The following is a 25,188-nucleotide window of genomic DNA, read 5'->3' as shown; positions in this document are numbered from 1 at the left end:
TCCTTTTTCTATTGCAAGGCATTGACCCACAGGAAATAAATTACAACCAAGGGCCATGTGGGTAACTGTTTAAAATGTAATTAAACTCTGTGTATTTTAAAAGAAAAACAAATATTTCACATATCTAATTTTAAAATGGAAGGAAAGGATATGATCCCAGGCCACTTGGAAGTAACAAAGAAATTCAGTTGTTTTCTGAAGGAGGCCTATGAGATTTTAAAATTTGATTTTGCAACTAAAAGCTGGGAACCAATATTTATTCTCATATTATATTAGTTTTATATTCAAGTCAATAAGGTCAGAGAAGGCAAGAAGAAGGTGAGGAACAGAGAAAAGAGAATGAGGAAAAGGGAGGCAAGATGCCAGACGGGAAGTGGAGGAAGTAGGTCGTGGGGAGGGGTCAGGGGAAGCCACTAGACGCAAGAAGACAGGTGTGGAATATCGGAAAAGAAGAAATGGAAAGCACAAAAGAAAGAACTGGAGAGAGTAGGGGAAGCAGAGGAAGCCAACGGGAAAAGGAGAGCTGCATAGGTGAGTAAGCAGCAGGGGGATGTTGGGTAAACACTGTTCCTTAGAGCTTTGGAGCCTGAACTGTTGTGATCACTGTCTTTGGAAATGTCATTTAGCTATTTAACAAAATGAATTATGGATGACTTTAGAAGAATTGCACACTCCTCACAGGACCGAATCTTTTTTTTTTTTCTTTTCTTTTTTTGAATCAGGGTCTTGCTCTGTCTCCCACGCTGGTGTGCAATGGCTCAAATCATAGCTGTGATCCTCCTGCCTCAAGCAATCCTCCTGCCTTGGCTTCCCCAGTAGCTGGGACTCCTGTAACTTTATTATTATTATTATTTTTAGAGATTGGGTCTTGCTCTATCACCTAGGCTGGGGTGCACTGGTGTGAGCAAACACTTATCTTGCTTCAGCCTCCCCGGTAGCTGGGGCTACAGGCACATGCCTCCGTGCCCAGCTAATTTTTCTTTTTTTTGTATAGACCTGGTCTCATTATGTTGCTCAGGCTGGTCTCAAACTCTTGCCTCAAGTGATCCTCCTGCCTCAGCCAAAGTGCTGGGATTACAGGCATGAGCCACCGTACCTGCCCAGGATTGAATAATTTCTAGAGTAATGGTAGATAATTCAAATAAAAATATCTTGAGTCCACATAAGAATCTGACAACCTTGGAGGATGTTTCCTGGAAACAAGCGCAGCTGCACAGACTAGAGAAACGTAAACACACTGCGCTCTTGGTTGTTGGAGGGAAAGTGGGAGTGGTGGTGGGGCGGTGCATTTGCTTCCGCCAAGGCTTGGCACTGGCTCTCTATGTACATTAATTTCTTTTTTTTTTTTTTTCCTTTTTATTTATTTATTGATTTTTTTAATTTCATCTTGTTATGGGGGATACAGAATTTCAGGTTACATACGTTGCTCCTGTTCCGCCTTTCCCCCCAAGCCAGAGCTCCAGACGTGTCTGTTCCCCAGGTCGTGCACATTGCACCCATCATGTAGGTATATATCCCTCCCTTCCCCACCCCCCCTTCCCGAGTCAGCACCTTCAAGTGTTACCACTCCCCAAACGGTGCACAATGCACTCATTGTGTAGGCATACCCCTATCCCCTCCCCCGCCCCCCACCTCAGTCTGACATCCAATTGGTGTTGTTCCCAGATGTGTATTTAGGTGATGATCAGGGGAACCATTAATTTCTTTAAGTTACAACCTTGACATCAGAGAGCTCCCAGTCTGATCTTTTATACTCTCTCCAGAGAATCATTCTGCCCTGCCTAATAGGTGTCTTCGATGTCATTTAAATAAACATATGAAAAGCAGAATACATCTCCTTTACTCTAACACTGCCAATATTAACTACATCATCGCTGTTGGAGTCATAGTTGATATCTTTCCCACTTCCTTTCATCCACCCAACCCTTCTAATTCCTCTTCTCCCCTGGTCATGGATGAATTGCTTGGTCCCCTGCACCTTCATCTCTCTGACATTCACAGCCTGGACCAACACAGACCTGTCTGTACCTGACCACTTGACCAGGGAATACATCTTACCCCTATGAATGAGAGAACGAAAGTCCCTTAACCTGTAAGTGGCCTAGCACAGCATTATGAGCTAAACCCCCGGTCCTAGTCAGACCTTGTAACCTAGTCCTGGTATGGGGCCACCTGCTCTTGTGTCTGAATTCTTAATTACATTCCTTTTCCTCATTTATTCTTACAACATATAACATAGTTATTGAGTACCTACCTACTATGTGCTAGTTGCTGTGCCACACACAAGGAGTGCTACAAAGCCAAGAAGAAGTCATTGCATCTGCCCTCAAGGAGTTTAATGGAGAGAAAGACAAGTGAACTAAAATCAAAACAACCAAAAGTGGAACAAATAATAAGAGTCATACTAGCCAAGTACTATGAGAGGAAGTGGAAAAAAAGAATGAACTTCCATGAAGAGTTTGCCATTCTCATTATTTACTCTTATAAAGTCATAGTCTAGGCCCTTCCCAGGCTGGCTTTATAAGCCTACATCCATCCAGCACAGTCACACAGGGCCCTGTGCCAAGAAGAGCCCCCACCCAACCTTGAAGTTGAATACTCTACAGTCATTGTCTTGAAATTCTTAATTATTTCCTTTCTCTGCTGTGTCCATGAAACCTGACGAAGCATGCCTCAGAGATTCACATACAGCGTGGCCTCCTGATGGGTTCTCCAGCCCTAGAGGGGTCCTGGCATGGGTATGGGGAGTATACAGAGTCCTTCAGTGTCTCAGAGTAAGGCAAGGCCCTGGCCATTCCCACCCCAGGCTGGCAGCACCATGACACGTTCAGTAATCAACTCTGTGGGGACTTTTGTCCACCCCAATCCAAGTAACAAGCTCATTCTGGTGCAGAGGCTGCAGTCCTTTGGAGATTGCCCATTTTTCATGGGTTGGGGTGGCTTGCCTGTGGGGGAAGGGGAGATTGACTTCCCTGGCCCTGGAAGGTCCCCATTTTCATTGTTCACTGGGTCCTACAAATTATGTAGCCCAGTCTGTTCCCAACTCTTGACCTGGTAACATTCAGATCTTTGAGCTTAAAGGCAACAATCTCCTTAGCAATTTTCCTACCTCCACAGTCCTATTCTCCAGCGTCCTATTCTCCAATCCATTCTCAACAGTGGAAAATAAAACAGTAAGAATTGTCTCCCCAGGACTTTCTGATCCCTTTCCCAAAGCACAACTGATTTTCGTTCTCAGATCTTGTTATGGGTGGTTAATCGTGCACACGAGCACAGGCCTGTGAAAACCATGCGGACCTGCTGGGGAAGACAGCTGACCACGTGAAGGCCTGAATGTGAGTGTCATGTAGCAATGGGCTGGGGCCCGCTTTGGGGCAGGATGAAGCTACATTTGCCAGCCTCCCTGCAGTTACCTATGGCCACATGCCTGAGTTCTACAGTTTAGAAAGACAATGAAATGTGAGCAGGAAATGTGTGCCACTTCTTGATTTGACTCATAGAAAACTCCCACTTCATTTTCCCATTTCTCGCTCTCTGTTCCCTCATCTGCTGAGGGATGTTCATGCCAAGAGCAGCCTGGGAAGCCCTGTGTTGAAGGTGTGGAGGCTCAGGAAGCAAAGAATCTTCTGTTGGACGAGGGCCACTCATTCATCAGGAAGATCTGTGCTGAGCTTCAGAAGAGTGAGAAATAAGCTTCTGTTGTGTGACTACTATGTGCCACTGAGCTTTGGAGGTGTATCTGTGAAAGCAACTGCAGTTTCTTTACATACTAATTAATACAGATTTGGAAATCTTGGAAAAATTCATAAAAGAAAACACAAGAGAAGAGAAAAATTACTCTTAAGCCTACCACAGAGATGACCTCTATTAACGTTTCGGCCTATCAGTTTCCAGCCATTCCCTATGCTCTATTCTCATTACCTTTCACTGAGTCCTTACAAAGTGACAGGCAGCACACTAAGCACATTAAATATATATATGTCACATATAATTTCATTTAATCCCGACAACAACCTTTTAAAATAGAAATCATTGTCCCCATTTTAGGACTGCAGAAACTAACAACTGGAGTGGTAAAATATGATGCAGCCCTGGGATAAAGGGCCTGGGAATCAAATCCAGCCTGATTCCAAAACTGGTGCCCTCAACCGCTTCCCTCATGCTTTTGTTGTTATTGTCAGGAAAATTGAGATTCTATTGTTTCCTAATATGCTTTGTTTACTAATAGTATTTTGTGAGCAATTTCCTCTAATTAAATATTCCATTTCATAATGCACCATAATCTATTTATCCTCTAGTTGGATGTTGATAATTGTTGGATGTTGATAATTTTACATTTTATAAATAACATTACAATGAGTATTCATAGAGACAAATCTTTGCACACGTCCCTAAAAATTTCCTTAGGATGACCTGGAATTGTTAGATAAGAAGTTATTAATATAAATATTCTTAAGGCAGTATATGATTATTGCCAAATTGTTAGTTGTTCCCAAAAGGGGAGGTGATTTTGCCCCCAAGGGACATTTGACAATGTCTGGAGACTTTTTAACTTGTGGAGATTAAGCATGCATCCATTGGGTGGAGGCCAGGGATGTTATTAAACATCCTACAATGTACAGGTTAGCTCCCCCTCCACCCCATCAACAGCAAAGAATTATCTGGTTCAAAATGTCAATAGTACCACTGTTGAGAAACGTGACCTGTATAATGGTCCCATCAGTGTGTGTTAGTCTTGAGACAAAATAAAGGCTATACTAAAGGCTCTTCCACTTATTCAAATATGATTTACCAAGTACCTACTATATGCCAGACACTGTCGTAGGTGCTAAGTTAGCATTCAAGGAGGAGAGTCAGATTAACAGGGAAGAGTAGAGACAAGAGGTGTCTTGGAAATAAAGTTTGGCTTCATTTGCTAGTGAGAAATAATATGTATTTCATTTTATGCTTTCATATCTTTCGACATAATTTTCTGTTAAATTATTTTCATACAATTCTGCATTAAATATATAGCCTCATTACATTGCTACAAGAAGTGATTAGTATTGCTATATTGCTACATACATGAACATTTGATCCTGATTCGGTTGAGACTATTTCTAAAGAATAAAATTGGTTCTTTCTTCAACAGAAACCCAAGGTCTTAAGTATGAATGTATTCTTATGATGACAGTGGCTTCTCTTTCCCTAGCTGACCTTTTTGTTCTTTAATTTAACATAGCAGATATTCTCAATTTGGTTAATTCAGAGGTGGAAAACTGTTTTCTTGCCCTTTATATTTTAAATTAGTAGGCACTCATTGAATGCAAGTTCCTTTCTGTCTGTTCACAGCAGGCATGAGTAAAAGGAAGAAACAAATCAGAAGCTATTCCTCCCGTTATTCATTTAAAAAATGGATGGCAAAGGAGAGAGAGGAGGGATGCCTCAGCTCCCAGCTGTACTGTCAGCCTCCTGTCCCTGCTTGGTTGATGCCTGGCACACTCGCTGCCACTGATTCCTCTCCTCTTTGCTTCTCTGCATGATAATCTCAGGGTGATGATAAAAAAGAGATGCTATGGCTGTCCTGGGCTTTCAAAGCCAGTGCTCAAAGAGAGGAAGTGAGAGTAGAATCTGACCCCAGTCTCACATACCTGAAGACAGGAAAAAAAGGCCAGGCTTAACAGCTGCACAGAGTCCATACCCTCTCCCTTAGTGGTTCTCTGGATGCAAAAGGAGGAAGAGGAGGCTAACAGGAAAATGTGGGTACTCCATAAAAGTGGCCATTAGAGAGAGGAGGGTAGAGCTTCACTTTTCCAGAGGGCCTTATGCAGAAAAGAACAAAAATCTAGACTGGTTTCCTTAGCAACCCTGGGATAATCTTTCCCACAGTGTCCCAAGCCTACAGTTCTTAATTCCATTACAACCATTATTAAAACTTTAAATATGTAATCATGCATATTAAGTTGCCAAATACCCATAAAAACTGTTAGCTCATTAAGCTGTGCACAGCCATTTAAATGAAAAAGGAGTACTATCTAACTTTTTTTAATTGAAAAAAGTAAAGGTTAAAACATTCTGGTAATCTGATAAAGTAGTACATATAGCATAAATGCAAAAAGGATAATGCTAGCAGTAAAAGTAACATCATTTCCAAACAGAAAAACATAAAGAAAGCCTATCTTTTATTTAATAAATAGTCGACATATTTGAAATAAAATTGTGTCATAGATTCCACCCAGCCTAATAAATTATTAGCTCTTGATTATAAGCATGAGATTTATTGTTCATTTAACCTTTAATGTCAGCTGCTAGAATTTAGTTTATAAGTGCTTGATCCAAATACCATCATTTTTAAAAATTCTTAAGATTTCAACAACAAAACTATGTATCATTAATCTGAAGACTTCCTATAAGGATTTATAGCACAGAGATCCAATGTATACTTTTAAAATTACATACTGTACTAGAAAAATAGGGATACTGATCAACTGTAAAAAGAAATTTAACATACCTGTGTTTGTCAAAAACAAAATATGTATTATGGCCACTAAATCCTAAACAGCCTAATGTTCATTTAAACCATTTGATTATATTTTAAAATAATCATTTCTTGTGTTTAGGGCATTATGTATATGCCATACTGTGTGAAAATGTACCTGGGATTTGTTTTAATCAGCTATATAGTAAGATGGCAGACATGGAAATGACTGCCGTGAAGGAAGAAGTTCATACCCCCAGACCTTAGAAACAGGAGGCACAACACAGCACACAGGGCCACATGGGGAGGACCAGGGTCAGTCAGGAGGTAGAAGGGGGAGGGCAGAGTGCAGCCCAGGGTCTTTACTGGGGTCTCCATGGCGGGAATGGGCAAGGCAGGGTAGGTACCTGAGTAAGCTTAGCATTGGCTAGTTTGAACAATTTCTGTGGGCCCTGGACTATATACATAGGGATGGTCTCTAGTTGTCAGGTACCTGGCCCTGGGGTGATTTAGGGCAGGGGGAATATTGGCTGGTGTGTGAAAGTTTGATAAAGGAGATAGATAGTTTTGGGGGTGTGGGCTCTGGATTGGTTGGTTTGTACATCAGAGGGGTGTCCTTTGCTCTCTGTAGGAATGAGCTAGCCTTGGGAGGGGCAGTCTCTCCAGGGTCTAGGCCCTAAATATCAGAGGATGAAGACTATAGAAAATAAGAAAATATATTCAATACCGGTACTACCACATTTTAGATCAAAAGTCTCCCCTTTTCTTATGTTCAAAATCCTTTCCAGAGCCAGCTCTGTGAATAAAGCCTGCTGGACTGTGTATTTTAAAACATTAATAAAGTCTTATATTTCTGACTCTATCCTTTTAAAAATGCCTCTCCATTATCTCATTATAATCTCAATATTACATTTAATGATTAGAGCTTCATAAAATACTATGGGGTAGACATGTCTGGATATATCATACCTATGTTATAGCCAAAAAAAGAAAAAAAGAAAAAAAAACTGAGGGAGAACCGGGAATAGAATCCATGATTCTTGATTCAAGTCTACAGCATGTTCTGTTACATTGTGATGTCTCTTACAGTTTAACATCATGATTAGTAACCTCAGAATTCGAATGTCAAACAAATGGGTTTAATCAGGTTGTTCAGGGAAAAGGTTCCATAAACTAGACCAAAGTCGTCTCTTCCCTGTAGGCGTGTTTGGCCCAGGTTACCTCCCATGGAGTTTCTTTGGGAATACAGAATATTGAGAATAAATAGAATTACTCGGAGAGAATAAGGCGGTCAAATATCATCATGGCATTTCTAAATTCGCTTTCAACAGATTTCAATCCCCAAGCTCTTTCTATATACTGATGAAAGGTAGTGTTCAATTCAAAGGTGGCTGTTCCTACCTGACTTGGTCTCTACACACACACCTCTGGTGAGCAAACTAATATGCACAGCTGTGCTAGACAGTCCCCATTTTACTCTCTAGATGCACTTGCCACCTTTCACTGCCTTGTTCTATGCCAGGAGGCTGACTCCTAAACACTGTTGCACCATGGTTCCCTTTGACCTCTTGGCCTCCAGGTGTGGTCAACCAATGAGGGGCACTGGCAGGAGACAGAGGTGTGAGGAGGGTAATATGTCCTTGGCTCCCTCTCTTCTAGCTCCTGGTTTGCCAGTAGCTGAGTTCCTCTTCCCCAGGCCACAGCTCAGGCCAGGTGGCGTCTCTCCCATAGCTGTAGCTCTTTCTCAGGGTAGTGGTAGTTGCAGCCTCTTCTTCAGATCTACAGATGGCAGTTTGAGGAGGGGGTAAGAGGAGAAGTGTAGCCCTCAGCCCAATTTTTTGATGATAATTATAAGGAACAAAAAGGAAAGAGTTGGCTTTCACTTGGACCTGCCCCATGAACATCTAATAACTGCACCTTGGAAAGCAAAGATTGTAAATGCAACCAACTCAGAAGTTTGAATTTTTGTGAGACCTTTTGAGAATACGTGAAACATATGATTTGTAATCAATAAACTTGGAAGTGCAATGTTCCTGAAAAATAAAATATTATAAGACTGGTCAATATAATCTCCCATGTCTGAAAGGATTTTCAAAGAGAAAATCCCAATGTCTGCAAGGCCTTATGCTAGAAGGGGTGTTTTACCCCTTCAAGAAGTTATACTGTATGAATGAGGCAATCATGAGAAAACTATCGAATTCAGTTATCTAGAGCAGTCATGATCCATCCTATGCCCTTCCTAGAGGAAGGTGGCGGTGGGCTGGTGCTTGTTGTTAGTATTTGTTAATGTCAATCTGCTGTCTCTATCACATGGTTTCCACACGGAACAAAATAAAAGAAAAAACAAAAAAGCCATGGAGGGTAGAGATAGAGCAATTACCATGAAGACCTGATTAATGTAGACAAGCAATTCAAATAATATGCCAGTTTTCTGGGCTTCATAAATTCTATTTTTAAAAAAATCTTCAAATTAAGGTGCAAAGAGATAAATGATGTGGTCAAGGGATGAATTTCCTGATTTATCTACCTATATTGCCTGAATAAACTGAACTTTCTGCTTAGAGGTATTTGAAGTGACCAAGGGAGGTATCAGTGATGATTAATCAGTAGAGTAGAAAATCCTGTATTAAGCCCTATGCGAAGCCACTGCAGCATATGCAAAATGAGGCAGTCATGACCTTGATCTCAAAAAGTTCACTGTCAAGAAATCATTTAAGACAAGTACCTCAATAGTTACAATGCTAAGTAGAAAGAAGTACATTAAAGCATTAGAGAAGTTCAAAAGAGAGAGAGATCATGTCCAGCCTGGGTAGGATGGGGCAGGGATTAGCAAGAGTTTCATGAAGATGGGTTTCGAAGTGTGAGAAGATTTAGACTGGCACAGGGACAGCTGTGAGTGTGCACACAATAGTTAATGGTCAGGAGAGGCGACACTTGGAGTGGCTGGGCATGAAGGTTCCACCGGCCACAGATTTCAGCTTTCCCACTTACTAGCTGAGTCACTTGAGCAAATTAACCCCTCCAAGCCCCAGTTTCTCCTTCTGTAAAATGGGGGTGGTAATAGTTACTACCTCAGGGGACTGCTGAGAGGATTAAATGAGACAGTGCTTGCTAATGAGCCTCGGTCATAGTTAGTACTGCATAAATGGAATTATTATTAATTGACAGTGGAGCTTCCCTTTACCTTCTATCATTATGTTTAAAAAAAAAAAAAAGACACCTTGCAGGCACAGTGGTGCATACCTGTAGTCTCAGCATGTTGGGAGGCTGAGGTGGGAGGATCATGTGAGCTCACAAGTTAGAGTCCGCCCTTGGCAACATAGCAAGACCCCATCTCTTAAAAAACAAAATAGATAACCTAAAGAGGTATCTCATAGGTTTACCATTTTTTTCCATTCATATGAAAAAGATTTCTTATCCTAAATTTGCAATAGCCTAAAGCTACATTTTATGATAGGAAATGTAATTTATCATTAATATGTGAAACCACTGTTCAGTCAAAACCCTTCAATTAATAAGAAACCTTGGGAATTATAGAAAATATACTTTTTTAAAGCCAGGAAGTCTTCTTTACTATTTTAATCCTAAAAATACATAAATAAATAAATGTAACCTCAATGCCTATAAATGAACCAAAGTTTCTCCTAAAATATTAGAAACTTAACCCTCTCTTTTATAAATAAAAAACCTTTTTTATGACTCAAATGCCACTTTCCAAAAGAATGTGGTCAAATTGCAAAATACTACCCTTAAAATAAGTGACTAAAGTAGCAAGCAAGCAGTGTACCTCAAGGATCTTGTTGACTTTCCTATAAAACAACTCAAAGCTATTTCAGAGGAAAGCTTCATCTGACTCTTCAACACTATATTAAACATGAAGCACTAACTTCCAAATTAAGCCAGGCTTGTAAATAAACAGGTGACCAAAACCTCAGGAACCAAAATAAATTGGTCAGATTAGTAAACATTTAGCTTATAGGCTGGGAAAAAATCAAGTTAACCTTAAATTGCCTCTTCATGATTGTGTAGGAACTGTACTTTTCTGTAATTTATCCTCATGTACAAAGCAGCAAATGCAATTTGTCACCGTGTTTATCATGATCATGTGTCTGTCAGGAAGAGGAGTTGATATAGCAAATGTTTCCTGCTTCAAGAATAAAATCAGTTCTGGTTCTGGGCTGGTGAATATGTTTATGGGCTTGGGGGAATTTTTAACACACTATATGCAAAGCTGAAATAAGATTTCACGAAACTCCCTTGTAATACTAGTGTTGGAGTAAGATCAACATCTGCCTTTTTAAGCAAATCTCAGCAACTCAATCACAGGACTATAGACCATGTCTGCCAGCACTGGCTCATGAGGGAAAGAAGAGGAAAATTCATCACTGAATTTTCTAGGGTAAATTCTAAAATTAATTCCTTCTGAAGCAAACACCTTACAGGTAGTTATTTCAATGGAGATTATTCTAAAATTAAATGTAATTAAAATGAAGTATTAAATATCATTTATATTCTTAGCTAATGTATATAATAAATATATCAGTATAGTACAATGTATTCTGAAATACAACTTTATGTATAATTTTTTTGTTTTGTTTTCCAACTCCTCTTCAAGGATAAGCAATCAGCTCTCCCTTCTCAAACCATGAGAAGGCAGAGCAGGATCAGAATGAGCAAAGATGGAGAAAGAGTAGTCCTGGCAGAAAGCATGCAAAGCACAGAAATAGAAAGGCACTACCCAGGCATTGAAAATGGCAAGTAATTTAATTAGGATGGAGCTGAGGCCATGAGAAGGGCTGCGTGGACACTAGGCTGAAATAAAATTGACCTTCAACTTAGACTCAATATGACTCAGAATCAGGTCCCACTTCATGAGCATGTGACTGGCACAGTTGCATGAGGGACCCCTGATTGAGATTCAGTGCTGTGCTGAGTGAAATTCTTATAAAGTTTATCTTTGAACTTGTGTTTTGTGAGGGTAGACCAGTGGGACAATGGAGTACGAGCCCAGAGCTTGGAGCCTTGGAGCCTTGGCTCACTCGCAGTCCCCTTCCCACTGCTTGCCCAGAACTGGCTCTTGGCCCCTCCCATCCCTGCTCCCTGGTGTCCCAGGCCCCATCCAGCCTCCCAGTCTCACCCCTGCCCCAAGATCAGGAGCAGCAAGCAGGACAGATGGGTTGCAGGAGAGGCCCATGAGCCACATCTGCCCTTGCCCTCTGATCTTGGGTGGGGCCCCTGGATGGGCTGTGGGGAAGGTCAGGTGCATGCCCCATACCATCTCAGAGAGGAGCAATGGTCATCCTTCCCCAGAGCTGGCAGCACCAAGGCACATTCTGCAGGCAGCTCAGCGGGGACTTCTCACCCCACCCCACCCCAATTCAGATATGGAGAACTTCCCAGCCTGGAGGTTACAATCCCTTAGGATTCCCAGTCTGGAGGTTACTGTGGGTTGGGGGGCAGACCCTCTAGCCAGAGTCCTGCTTTATCATTCTGGTCTAGGCTCCACAAATTATGTAGCTGGCCATATTTACAATCTTTCCCCTTAACCAAGCTTCTCTCCCTGTTTTTGATAAAGGCATTACCCTTCCTCAAATCTCCCCAGTTTAGAATCTCTGAGTTGTCACCATCATCCCTCCTTCCTCACCCAAATCCACTCCTTCAGGCCATCTACCCATCTGTCCTTGGCTGCCTAATCCCCCTGTTCCTGCTTGAGTTTTGTTGTTCATCATGGCTCCACCAGACTACCATAATAGACTCCTAATTGTTTTCATAGCATTGAGCCTCCCCATGTTCAATCCATTCAGCCACTGCCACCAGGTCACCCAAGACACCATCATGTCAAGATGTTTAATGGCTCCCTGAGGCCTACTATTAGTGAACTTCAAACTGTTTAGCCAGACATTCAAACTCCTTCCTTCTTTTGCCCTCATCTTACTTTTGCATATTCATTCTATAGCACATGATATACTTTGGCACATGCTATACTTTGGCCAAATTAAACCATCCACTGTCCCCTACATATATTTTGTACTTGGTCATCACTGTGTCTCTGCTGAAGCCATTTTGCTATACCTGGATCACCTGCCCCTACCCAACAAACATCTCCAATTGGGATTAGATTTCCCTATCTATAGCTTGAAGGGCACCTCTTCCAGGAAGTCTTGCATCACTGAGCCCAGTCACAAAGTGATTCCATTTTCCCCCGAGACAATACCATTTATTTTTTGCTATTTATTAAGTACAGCTTAGTACTAGTTGTTTGTGTTGCACACGGCCTTACACTGTAAGCACTTGGAAAATAAGAAGCATGTCCTCTCACCTTTGTACTCCCATAAGCCCCCTACCCAAGGCCTTAGGTTTAACAGGCTCTTGGTGCATATTTGTTGGAACTAATGAATAAATGAATCTGCTGTGTAAACAGATCAGGTCTTCTGAAAGCCTGGCACACCTGTAACCCTTCTGCGTCATCCCCTTTCCTCTTCTCAGTTCACCTAACAAAACATCCTGCTGCTTTTCAGACCCAAGCCCATCAAACACCTGTATCATCATTATCAACACTAACAAAAATTCATCTCACACTTTTTATTAATGTTTAAAGTGCTATATTCTGAATGCTTAGAATAATCTCAAAGAGAACACCTGTTACTTGAGTGCTCTCATTTTCAACCTCTTGAGGGCAATTTTTTCATTACTATATTAAAGTGGGGTGTTTAATAACTTATAACTGTTAGAGAAAAAAGGTAAATTGCAGTCACCATGATCCATACTGTATACCCAAAATGAATGGAGGTTCCCCCCACTTGCAATTCTTTATTTTTCTCCTAATTTCAAGTCTGTTTTTTAGAACTAATTGCAGAAAGTAATATAAAATAATGAAATAAACTGAGGGTTTTTGCTATCAAAACTTTTATTCAACTTTACCATTTCATTAAATATTCTGCCCTTGGCCCCAAAATGCCATGCTTATCATAATTTCAAAAGTGTCTTCAGTGCCTTTCTCTTGCCCACATTACAATCTTCCAAGAGGATCAGCAATGTAATTATCAAATGATCAAAATTTGAAACTCTGTGTGATAAAAATTTCACCTCCTGAAGAAAAAAAGTATACCAGATGAATGTGAGCAAGAATCACCTTAAAAGTATTGTAGTTAATAAAGAATCAGGAAGGATGGTTATATTTTTATATAGAAACTCCAAGATATTTCTTTATATATGATAAAAATTAAAACAATATCATGATAAAAGAACATGCATTTGGAAGGTTATCAGTTTTCATTAAGAGAAATCTGTAACATAAGGAAATGGAAAGGATGGGGGAAATGCTAGAATTGGGGAAGGATGCAACATTAATAGAAGCCTATAAAAAGTTTATATTGCATGAGTTGTTACTAATAGGAAGAAAGTGTCAAAGTTGGGGTAGGCTAGGATATGGTTAGGTGTTACCAACCACATTTAAGAGAATTTTAAGTAAAGAGTGAAAGGATAGATAATTCTATATTCCTTGCATATAAAGCTAGTTCTAAAATACTTAATTTAAGAATGGAACATGGCTCAGCAAAAGATTAGGCTGTTCAAAACACATTACGTTCACATCTCAGTCCCAGATAAGGAGAAAAACAATTGAAAATAAGGTAAAGAGAAAGAAACAGAATACTAGCAAACTAGATATCATTGTCATCATAAACTGTTACCATATTCTGGGTAGCTGCAACGTGTCAGGCATTGTTTTAGGGGCTTTAATGCAATATCTCATTTCATTTTCACAACAATAATCTTTGGTAGGTAGGTATTATTATTCCCATTTTACAGGTGAGGAAATTGAGGCTCTAAGAGATTAAGAAATTCTCCCAAGGTCACACTAATGGTGACTGTGGTGTATCATAATAAAGGAAAAAATAGTTTTATCAAAGAAGAATAGCATAAATAAGACAAAGAAAAACACACCAAGTTAAAAACACAGAAACATATAGCAGAAGACAATGGAGAAAGAAAAGAGAAACTTTCTAACCAGATAGAAATGAAAGCAAAGTAAACCAAGATCTTAAACTCCCAACCTGTATAGCATCCCTCCCCTACCTGCCTTTTGTCAGTGCTTCCAACAACCCCATCTTTTTTACAGCCATCCTTACTACCCTGGGAGAAAAAAAACCTCCCTTTTCCCAATGTCAGCTTCCAAATATTAAAAGACAACTTTGTTTTACATTCGGTCTGCAGACTAAGGGGAGAGTCCACATGAAGCAGCAGCTGCTGAAAACCTGATTCTCTATGCCTGTGATAACACCTATAGCCACAACACTAGGCAGCAGGAAGGCAAGTTAACTGCTTAAGAGGCAGAGAATTATACTCTTGAAGGAAGGGCAGTATATGAACAGTATTAAATAAAAATTAGGAGCTGAAAGAGGACAGTAAGAAATAAAAGCTATAGAAATGGGAGAAAATCAATTGGGGATGAATAAGAAAAGTAAGGGCAATAAAGAAAAAAGACTGCAATTCCAGGCTATAATAAGTATCATCGAACTAGCAAGAGATTTTTTTAGCCCAAGCACACAATAAGGATGTGGAAATAATAGGAAAGAAAAGAGTTTGTGATTGTTCATCAATTTTTTACAGAATCTTCAACATAATAATTATTAAATTCTTTTACTTATTCCCATGACTTCCTAAGGATTGTAGAGAAAGAGACACTTGTTGAAAACCATTAATTGGTTGCTTGACCTAAACCTATCAAAGTCATTAAGAAGGATATAGTGAACAATGTACCTAATCAATCACAAAAGGTTAACAAAAACAGTATTTTGACAGGCATCCTTTAATATTAAAGTGTTCTGTTGACAGACATCTCACAAAAATATGAAACTTGGTTTTAGTACAAGCTAGTCAATTTTCTATGTAAAATTGTCAACTTTCAGAAGAAACAGAGAAAATTTTACCTTTAGTTCCCTTCCCACCACTTTGCTATTCTGATCAACAACAACCAAACCCTAGAAAAACGTGTAGCTCCATGAGACCACTAGAAGAAATACTCATCCAATGACTATAAAACTTTCATAACCAAGTATAAGAACTTTCAATTCTTATGAACCCTGAAGTCTCATGGAAAGTTTCATCACATTCAGTGAATAAATACTGAAGAAATTAGAACTGACTGGTTTTCAGATCCAGTATCTAATATCAAGTTCAAATCGCTATGAAAATAAAAGGTTTAGAGAAACCAGACCACAGCATGTCAGGTTTCCTTTTCACCTTGAAACTAGCATGTTTGCCTTGCTGATTGGCTTTAAAGCTGCCAAAAATTTATCAATTTTTAAAACTTTTTTTTTGTTTTTCCAAAAACCTGATGTGCTCCCAAATATCATTTTTGTTTCTTTCACAAACTAAAAACCTACTTCCACCGTCCTGTGAAAAGTTAACTACAGATAATGCTGTATTCAAGCCTAAAGGTAATAGCTCCTCTATTTGTTCCACCTATCTAACCTCAACAACAGAAACAGTTAAAACAGGTGCTGAGAAGGCACAAACCAGTCAGAGTCCCACTCTTCCTCTGACATTCCTCTCCTCTTCCTCTTTTTCCCTACCTTGGAACTCATGTAACTTTAAGCTAGAGAAGAGGATAGGGAAGTAGTTAGGTACTTTGTTCCCTTTTCATATTTGAACCAGACAATGAAAATGCATTATGGTCCTACATCAGAGACACCAAAATGCCCATTTTCGTCAGACTAACACTGGAATTCTGGGTTAGACATCCTTTTTTAGCAACTCACAAATGCATACTAAAACCATACAGTGATATTAAAGACAGAGTATCTTGACAGAGAAACAGGTGATATTATTGGGTGATATATGAATTTCCCAGAAACCACTGTGTATTAAGAAAAGATCATTACATCAAAGAGGGTGTAGGTCTAAACTCAAGAAGGAATTTAAATAGCAAGATTTGTGTTTGCAAAGAGCCTCAATTAATGTGTTCCTGGATGCCAAAGGCTTGGCTCCCAAGCCAGTGGGCTCTGGGAGAAGAGGAGGATGCAAAGTCCTACCTGGTAGGCATCAGGAATGTTGACCGTTTCTCCATGCTCCCCGACATAGCCAATGATACCTTTGCCCCAGGGGACCTGCACCTCATTTGAGTTCTCTGTGCTGCTGCTGGGCAGCAGCGGGGTTCCTGCATGCACATCAAAGAATTTGGAGACCAAGCTCTTCTTGCCAGCAGCTGCCCCTTCCACCAGGAAGAGAGAACAGCGGTCAGCGTCCACCATGAGGCAGACAAAGATGAGGATCTTGTAGCTTAGGCTGGTGAGGTCAAGGTCATTGGAGATATCCTTGACCAATTCCAGGAAGAACTGACGCTCATTGTGCTTTTTGAGGTGGCACTTGTAGTCGATGGCCGTAGGGGGATACTGAGGCAGATTCACCCTTGACTCCAGCAACGCACTGAGAATGTGGGCTGTGGTGGGAGGCAGGGAGCTGGCCTTCCGGAGAAGTGCTCTCCGCCGTACACTGCTCAGGGGCTCTTGTGCCCGGGAGGTCACCTGTTCATCGTAGGTCCTGTTCACGTGGATGGCCTTGGAGCGGGCAAAACTCTTCCTCAGCTCTTTCTGAGAAGCTTTCCGCTGCAGGCTCCCATCGCCCCGGCCGCCACTGGCCCAGCTGGGACTCCGGGGTACCCCACCACAGTCCCCGCCACCAGGAGCGGGCTGGCTGTTGGCAGAGCCATTTGGTCCAGTGCCACCACCAACGCTGCCGCCATCTCTGCCGGTGCCGTGAGCCAAGCTGCTGGTGCCAGCCGAAGCGGCCCTTGGGCCTAAAGCCCCCTGCCCCTGACTGTGCCTCTGCAGCCACTTCTCGACCATTTCCTGCTTCCCCTTCCGCATCAAGTAATCTTCAAACAACTCTGGGTGCCTGTCCAGGAAAGTTTCCACCTCCCCAAAGTCCAGGCCAGAGGCGGTCATTGTCCCAGACACAGCTTTCCTTGCTTCTTTACACTTGGATGGAGGGTTTACCTGCCCCGAGGCCTCTAGCTGTCCCTGCACATGGTTACCCCACCAGTATTCCCAGCTCGGTGCCACCTCCCCAGCCAGCCGTAGATTATTCCCAGCAGTGGAATCCCAGCTGGGAGGTGCCCCTTCCTTCTCTGGCTCAGAGTGGCTGGCACCGACCCCACCCCCTGGTCCCGCTACTCCTGCGCCGTTCAGGTGACGGGCGCTGAGCTGCTGCGGCGGCCGCGGCTGCTGTCCTGGAGCCCAGGAGCTGTCGTCGCTCTCGCTCTGGCTGCCGGCGCCGCCGCCGCTACTGCCGCTGTAACCGGATGAGTGGACCACTGTGACAGGGAGGTAGGGCAGGACACGCCCCTGAGTGAGGCACGGAGCCCGGAGGGAGGAGAGAGAGGGGAGGAGGGAGCCGCGGACGCCGAGCAGCCAAAGTCCACGGCCCGGGATGCCAGGCGGTTCCTGGAAGAGTCTCTGGACGGCCGGAACCCGCGCCTGGGAACACGGCCGAGTCCTGCTTGGAACGCGATTAAAGAGGGACGCGCACCTTGTTCCTTCCCCCCTTTCCTTCCTCACCTCCCCAGCCCTCCCTACTCCCCGCCCTCAATCCGTTAGCGGTTCTGGGAGGCCCGGGAGCCCAGTGGGGAGCCCTAGTAAGAAGAAGTGCTGGCGTCTCGCAGGGACCGGACCCAGAAGCGGACTCCGAGGAAATCGGGATGCTCAGAGACAGGCAGGGTTGTTTTTCTGGGATGTGACTGTGGAGTGTGGGTTCCCAGGATTCCTGGGATTGCCCACTAACACTGCCCAGCACCTTGTGGGCGTTCAGTAAATATTAACGGAATTGAATTTCCCTGAAATTAGCAAATGAAGTTCCCTGTGTGAGCAATGCATGACTCTAACCAAATTCACGGACCCCGGGCGGGGGAAGGTTACCTGAAGGAAGGGTGTGAAACACAGTACACTCCTCCCTTGGTAGCAGAGGGGGATTGGTTCCAGGATCCCTGCGTATATCAAAACCCACAAGTGTTCAAGTCCCTAATATAAAACGGTGTAGTATTTGCACATAACCTACACACATTCTCCCCTATACTTTAAATCATCTCTAGTTTACTTATAATACCTAATACAATGTATAATAAATGCTATGTAAATAGACTTTATGCTGTATTGTTTAAGGAATAATGACAAGAAAAAATGTCGGCACGTGTTCAGTACCCACCCAACCATCCATTTTTATTTTCCAAATATTTTCAATCAGACGTTGGTTGAATCCACAGGTGAAGAACCCACGGACACAGAGGCTGACTGTACTTGGATTAGGAGACCTTGTCTAGCAGGGGCTTATAGTAAAGTGGACCTGAGGGGCTCAGGGGGCTTCTTTCCAGCTGGCCCTGCTCAGTGGGGGGTTTCTCCTCCTTTCCTGGTAACTTGTTGTCTCCTCCTTCTTCTTCCACTCAATCCCATAAGACCACCAAGGTTTCCTTTACCGTCAGTGTCCTGAGGCTTGTGTATAACAATGTCACCTCTGTAGTAGGCTTTTCTTTCTTTGTCCTGGGGATGCTCCGGATCTGGCTGGTCTCAGCTTGTCAGCCTGAGAATCACATCAGGCTTTCCTTGGGATTTGCCAGGAAAGAGGAGCAGGCTGAGAACACTCTTTTGAAGTCCAAGAAAACAGGTGGAGAACCTGGGACAGCACGACAGTACATAACTACTCATGCAGAATTACAGAATGCCAGTGATGAGGGTCATAGAAAAAGCAGCAGAGCCGGCAGTGGAGAATTTTACAGAGCTTCTGTGTGGCAGACACACACAGGTGACTTACACAGTAAGGCAGGCTTACTCCAGGAAGGTGTTCTCAGAGCTAAGCACACAAGATGTATTGAGCACTTGCTATGTGTTGGTAAATTTAAGTTAATATATTAATTTAATCCTTACAACAGACCTATAAGGTGGGGACTTATCTCATTTTAAAGGTGGAAAATCTCAGAGAAATTGAGTAACTTACCCAAGGCACACAGTCAGATCTCTCAGAGCTGGGGTACAGATCCATTTAGTCTGGCTCCAGGGTGAGACTCACTGTTAGCCACATCACTGCATTATCTCCCACCTACGTTAGCTGTGTCCTGTCTGTGTTAGGATTTGAGCCAGTAACAGTGATGCAGGGACTGGGGTAGACTGTCCTCTAAACATTCTTCTGACAGCAGCGGGAGGGGCTGAGAGGGGAAGAGAGGCACTTGTTCCAAACTTCCCAGCTTAGTCAACATGGTTTAGGGTGTGGCCTTGCCACTGGATGCAAGTGTGAACAAAACAAAGACTCTGCCTTCAAGACAGCCAGCAAACAAATAAGAAAATAAATATACGGAGTACAAGAAAGTTAGTGCTAAGTGCCATGAAGAAAAATAAAGCTTTGCAACAGACTAGATAAAGGGATGGGGTGGTAGAAAAGCATTTATAAGGAGGAGAGGACACCTGAGTAGAAACCTGGTGGAGATGAGTCAATGAGCTGTGTTGATATCTGGAAAAAGAATGTACCAAGTAGAGGAAGCAAGTGCTAAAGTTGTGAGATATGTCATGTTTGAAGTATTTAAGAAACAGCAGGGAGACCTGCTAGAGACAGTAAACCAAGCATAGAATACTGGTAGTTTGGAGCTGCCAGCTGCCAAAAAGTTGGCAGAGATGATCAAGAATTAAATAAAGAAAAAGTGCTTAGCACAGTGCCTGGCACATAGAAAGTGTTCAAGAAATGTTAGTTGTTCTATTACTTCCATTATTATCACAATTACTATCCTAAAGTAATATTGTGTGGAAATTTCACTGCATGTGGCCACATCTCTGGTCATTTGAGTGATCAGATGGTTAATAGTACATTGGACTTGCAAGAACCTATGTTAGCATCTCTTTCCAGTTCTGCATTCAGTCACATCATGTAGCTTGCAATCAGCCATGATGGGAACATTTACACCACGGAAATCAGCAAATGTTACAAGTCAGGGTTTTTTTTGTTATAGATTTCTAATTGTTAGACATTTATGAATAGTCAGTGGAAACAATCCAAATGTCCATCCACTGATGAATGGATAAATAAAATGTGATGTAACCACACAATGGAATATTACTCGGCCATAAAATGGAATGAAGCACTGATACATGCTACTACTTGAATGAACCTTAAAAACATTATGAAAAGTAAAAGAAGCCATTCACAAAGGACCGGGTATTGTGTAATTTTATTTATATGAAATAATCCAAATAGGCAAATCCATAGACAGAAAGATTACTTTTTAGATGGAGAGAAAGGGGGTGACTGCTAATGTGCATGAACCAGAAGCTAGAAAGTGTTGGAACCTGTTGATGGAATCTATATCCCCTCTGGGCAGAGAGCAAGGGGAACAAAGGAGGATCTGTAGGGGCAAATGGAAGATACTTGGCCCAATACAGAATCTTGAAAAAGTCCCTCTAGGAAATAATGGCCCAATATGGAACTTTGAAGAGGTCCCTTTAGAAAATAAAAGAAAATATATTTTCCCTCATTAAATACAGCTCCAAAGAATTTTCTGTGTAATTCTGCCCTCTTCTGCTCATCTGCTAATTCCATCAAAACTATCTAGAATATGATCTACAACATTTGCAGTTTATAGAATCCCCTTGGGCACAAACTATCATACCTGAAAAGGTATGATATTGTGAAGATAGATCAGTCAGCTCAAGGAAGAGTCTCTGCAGACTCGCTCCCCATCTACGCTTCCACCTCTCCACCAAGCTGTAAATGTTGCCCAAGTAGTCTTTCATTGTAGAAGATAAAGGGGTCTTCCTATCTGTAGTTTTCAAGAATCAGGGATTCCTTTTTGATCTAAGTATCTATTTCTTTAGCATTGCCTTTGCCAATTAACATTTGAGTACTTTTAATATGCAAAACACTGGGTGACATGCAAGGTAACTTTTGTTATTCCAAAGGGAACCCACTACATTTTAGTACTGGATGGGACCTTAGAGACCATCTAATACCACGCTTTCCACATTTTACACACGTAGAAATTTAGATCTAGAGCAGAAACATACTCTTCCAAAGTCACCTGCCAAGCCAACCTTGATCTGCTTCTGGTTCCATCTCACCCTTACCAACATTCCACAACTTAGTACCAATCTCTTGAAGCCCAATGAACAAGCAAGACCTGTCTCTAAAAAAATAAGAAAAATTAGCTGGCTGTGGTGGCACGGGCCTGTAGCTCCTAAGCATGCCTGCTAATCATTTCTTCTCCTAAAACAGACATCACTGATTTTAATTGTGTGACCAGCAAGCATCACCAGATATATAAAGGAAGGCTGATGCATAACAAACCACCTCAAAACTTAGTTGCTTAAAACAATTTTTCTACTTCTCAAAATTCTGTAGATTAACCCAGAGGTCCCCAACCTTCTTGGCACCAGTGACTGGTTTCATGGAAGACAATTTTTCCATAGATCAGGCAGGGTGGGGCAGACGGGTGCCATGGGGGAGGGGGGTGGTGTGCAGAACTCAGGCAGTGATGCGTGGTCCATTTCCTAACAGGCCATGGACCAGTACTGGGCTGCAGCCTGGGGGTTGAGGACCACAGGATTAACCAGTGGTTCTTCTGTTTCACTTCATATTAGCTGGAGTCATTCATGTGGCTGCATTTGGCTAGCAGTTGAACTGTGCTGGAAGGTCCGAGAAGGCCTCTGGCACATATCTAGGGCCTCAGTGCTGACTGTGGCTTAAGCTGCTCAGTTCTCCTCCAGGAGGCCTGTTTCCATGTGGTGTTTCATTCTCCAGGTCTTCTTTACATGGCTCCTCTACCAGTAGGACAGCCTGGCCTTTCTTACAGCATGGCAGCTGCGTTCCAAGAGGGACTGTTTCAAGAAGATAAGCCCAATGTGCAAGAGCTTATCAATCCTGCATAATGCTTGTTAATGTCCCATTGACTAAAGACAACCACATAGCCAAGAGCAGAGTCAGTCAACAGAGGGACAAGGATGTGAATACTCACAGGTGTGGTTCACTGGGAGCCACTCATCTAACAGCTGACCATACAAGCTCTCTCTTGAAGCCCAGACCCCTATTTCCAACTGCCACAAGACATTTTCTCCCAAATGTCTCACAGACACCTCACATTTATCATTGTTAAGATCACTTTCACTCTTCCCCACCTTAAATCACTCAGTTCTGTATACACCTCAAAAATTTCTCTTTGAATTCAGCTGTCTTCTCCAAACCCACTTTCCTTAATTCAAGCCTTCATTATCTGTTCATTCTCTACCAGTAAGTATTGTCTTCCACATAACAAGTGTAATAAAGGCAGAACCCTGTTTATAAAGTCTTTTAAGTCTATCTATAAATCCTTGACAAAAGACATGTAGTTGGTTGAATTTTAGCCGCACAAAAGATATGTCCATCCAGAATCTGTAAATGTGACCTTACTTAGAAGAGGGTCTTTGCAGATAAGGATAACATCATCCTGGATTTAGGGTAGGCCCTAAAGCCAATACTTTTCCTTAGCATAGATACATAAGAGAAGATACAAAGACACAGAGGAGTAGGTGATATGAAGACAGACATAGAGATTGGAGTGATAGGTCTACAAGCCAAGGAATGTCAAGAATTGCTGGTAGCCACCCCATGCTGGAAGAGAGATATAGAACAGATTCTCCCTCAGACTCTCTAGAAAAAAAATCCATCTTTTCAACACCTTGATTTTGGACTTCTGGCCTCCAGAACTGTCAGAGAATAAATATCTGTTGTTTCAAGTCTCCCAGTTTGTGGTAGTTTGTTACAGCAGCCCTAGGAAATTAGTGCAAGACCTCTCATCATTGCATCTTGCTATAGTTTGGATATTTAACCCTCCAAACCTCATGCTGAAATTTGGTCCCCAATGTTGAAAGGGGTGCCTAGTGGGAGGTATTTGGGTCATAAGAGTGGAACCCTCATGAACGGCGTGGTGCCATCCTCATGATAATGAGTGAGTTCTCACTCTGTTAGTTCCTACAAGAGCTGGTTGTTAAAAAGAGCCTTGTGCCTCCTTCCTCTCTTTCTTGCTTCCTCTCTTGCCATGTGATCTGCACACAAAGATGCCCCTTCACCTTCTGCCATGAGTGGAGATAGCCTAAAGCCCTAACCAGAAGCAGAGGCTGTGCCATGCTTCTTGTACAGCCTGCAGAACTGTGAGCCAAATAAACCTATTTTCTTTATAAATTACTCAGCTCACAGGGTATTCCTTTATAGCAACACAAGTGGACTAACACACACCTTTATGTTACATCTCTATTCTCATCTTCTGCCATACCTTCTTCAAGTATTCTCCCATTCTTTCTTCTGGGCTTCCTCCTAAAATGTTCTTCTCCCCTCCTTACCTCTCAAACTTCTCTCTTCCATTAAGAACTATTTGAAATGTCACATCCAATGTGAAGTGTTACCTGCTTCCACAACAAAAAGCTATTCTCTCTCCTGTGCGTGCTGTCTTGATTCCACACATTTGGTCAGATATCTACTGTAAATTATTTAACACTTAGTATTTATTCAACATGACATATTCAATTCTCCATTTAAAAAAATTGTTTTGGCCAGGCACTGTGGCTCATACTGTAATCCTCACACTTTGGGAGGCCAAGGCAGGAGGATCTCTTGAGGCTAGGAGTTCAAGACCAGTTTAAGCAACATAGTGAGATCCTGTCTCTACAGAAAAAAAAAAAAAAAATAGAAATATCAGCTGGGTGTGGTGGCACGCACCTGTAGTCCGAGCTACTTGGGAGGCTGAGGCAGTAGGAACACTTGAGCCCAAGAGTTTGAGGTTGCAGTGAGCTAGGATGAGGCCACTGCATTCTAGCTCAGACAATAGAGTGAGACCATATCTCAAAACAAAAAAACAAACAAAAAAAATTTTTTTTACATTAAAACACATTTTACTATTCTTTTATCTCTTCTTTTTTCTATTTAGAAATTAAAACCACTCTGAGGAATAAACCTATGAGCATTCATAATTGTATTAAAGATTAATAAGTACCAAGAAGGTGAGTTTTCTAAATTTCTAAGATACCTAGGTGAACAATAATGACCCATAAAGTTACAGAAAAATGCTGGGTGCAGTGACTCATACCTGTAATCCCAGTGACTTGGGAGGCTGAGGCAGGAGGATCACTTGAGCCCAGGAGTTCAAGACCAGCTTGGGCAATATAGCAAGACCTGTCTCTAAAAAAATAAGAAAAATTAGCTGGACATGGTGGCACGTGCCTGTAGCTACTTGGGAGGCTGAAGCAAGATAAGTGTGTGCTCACACCACTACACTCCAGCCTGGGTAACTAATAATAAAGTTACAGGAACTGTAACTGTAACTAATAATAAAGTTACAGGAAAATAAGCATCAATATCATGCCATAAATGTTTTCACTATTTCTTCTTAAAATCAATAGAGTATTTTATCTCACCAGAAAAATCAGCAATAATTAAAGCATCTTGCTGAAGAATGATGTGTTGATTAAATAAATTGATTGGCTTTTAATTGTCAAAAATATTTTCTATATATTTGGAAACTCAAATAGTAGAATATAGATAAATTCATTATTTAAAATATTCCTTGAATCTTAATATAGGTAACTTTGCTAAAAATATCTTAAACAATCAACACTGTTGAGTTAGACATTGAAGATATAAAATAGAGTAAGAATCATCCCTTTCCTCAAAGAACATATACAGTCTAGCTAGGGAGGTAGGACATTTACATTAAAGTATTAATACAA

General features: G+C 41.7%; 1 protein-coding gene across 1 annotated transcript in view; it reads right to left on the bottom strand.

Moving 5' to 3' along the window:
* PDE11A (phosphodiesterase 11A) overlaps positions 1 to 17,403 on the bottom strand; it is a 335,245-nt gene extending 317,842 nt beyond the window's left edge. The window contains exon 1 of the mRNA XM_069470433.1: positions 16,492 to 17,403. Within this exon, the coding sequence (XP_069326534.1) occupies positions 16,492 to 17,403 (912 nt within the window). The remainder of the gene's footprint in view (positions 1 to 16,491) is intronic.
* Between the last annotated feature and the right edge of the window lie 7,785 nt (positions 17,404 to 25,188).

This window comes from Eulemur rufifrons, chromosome 1 (assembly GCF_041146395.1).
Source record: "Eulemur rufifrons isolate Redbay chromosome 1, OSU_ERuf_1, whole genome shotgun sequence".
Classification (NCBI taxonomy): Eukaryota; Metazoa; Chordata; class Mammalia; order Primates; family Lemuridae; genus Eulemur; species Eulemur rufifrons.
The sequence above is the reverse complement of the archived record's forward strand: the minus strand, read 5'-3'. Positions and strand labels throughout refer to the sequence as shown.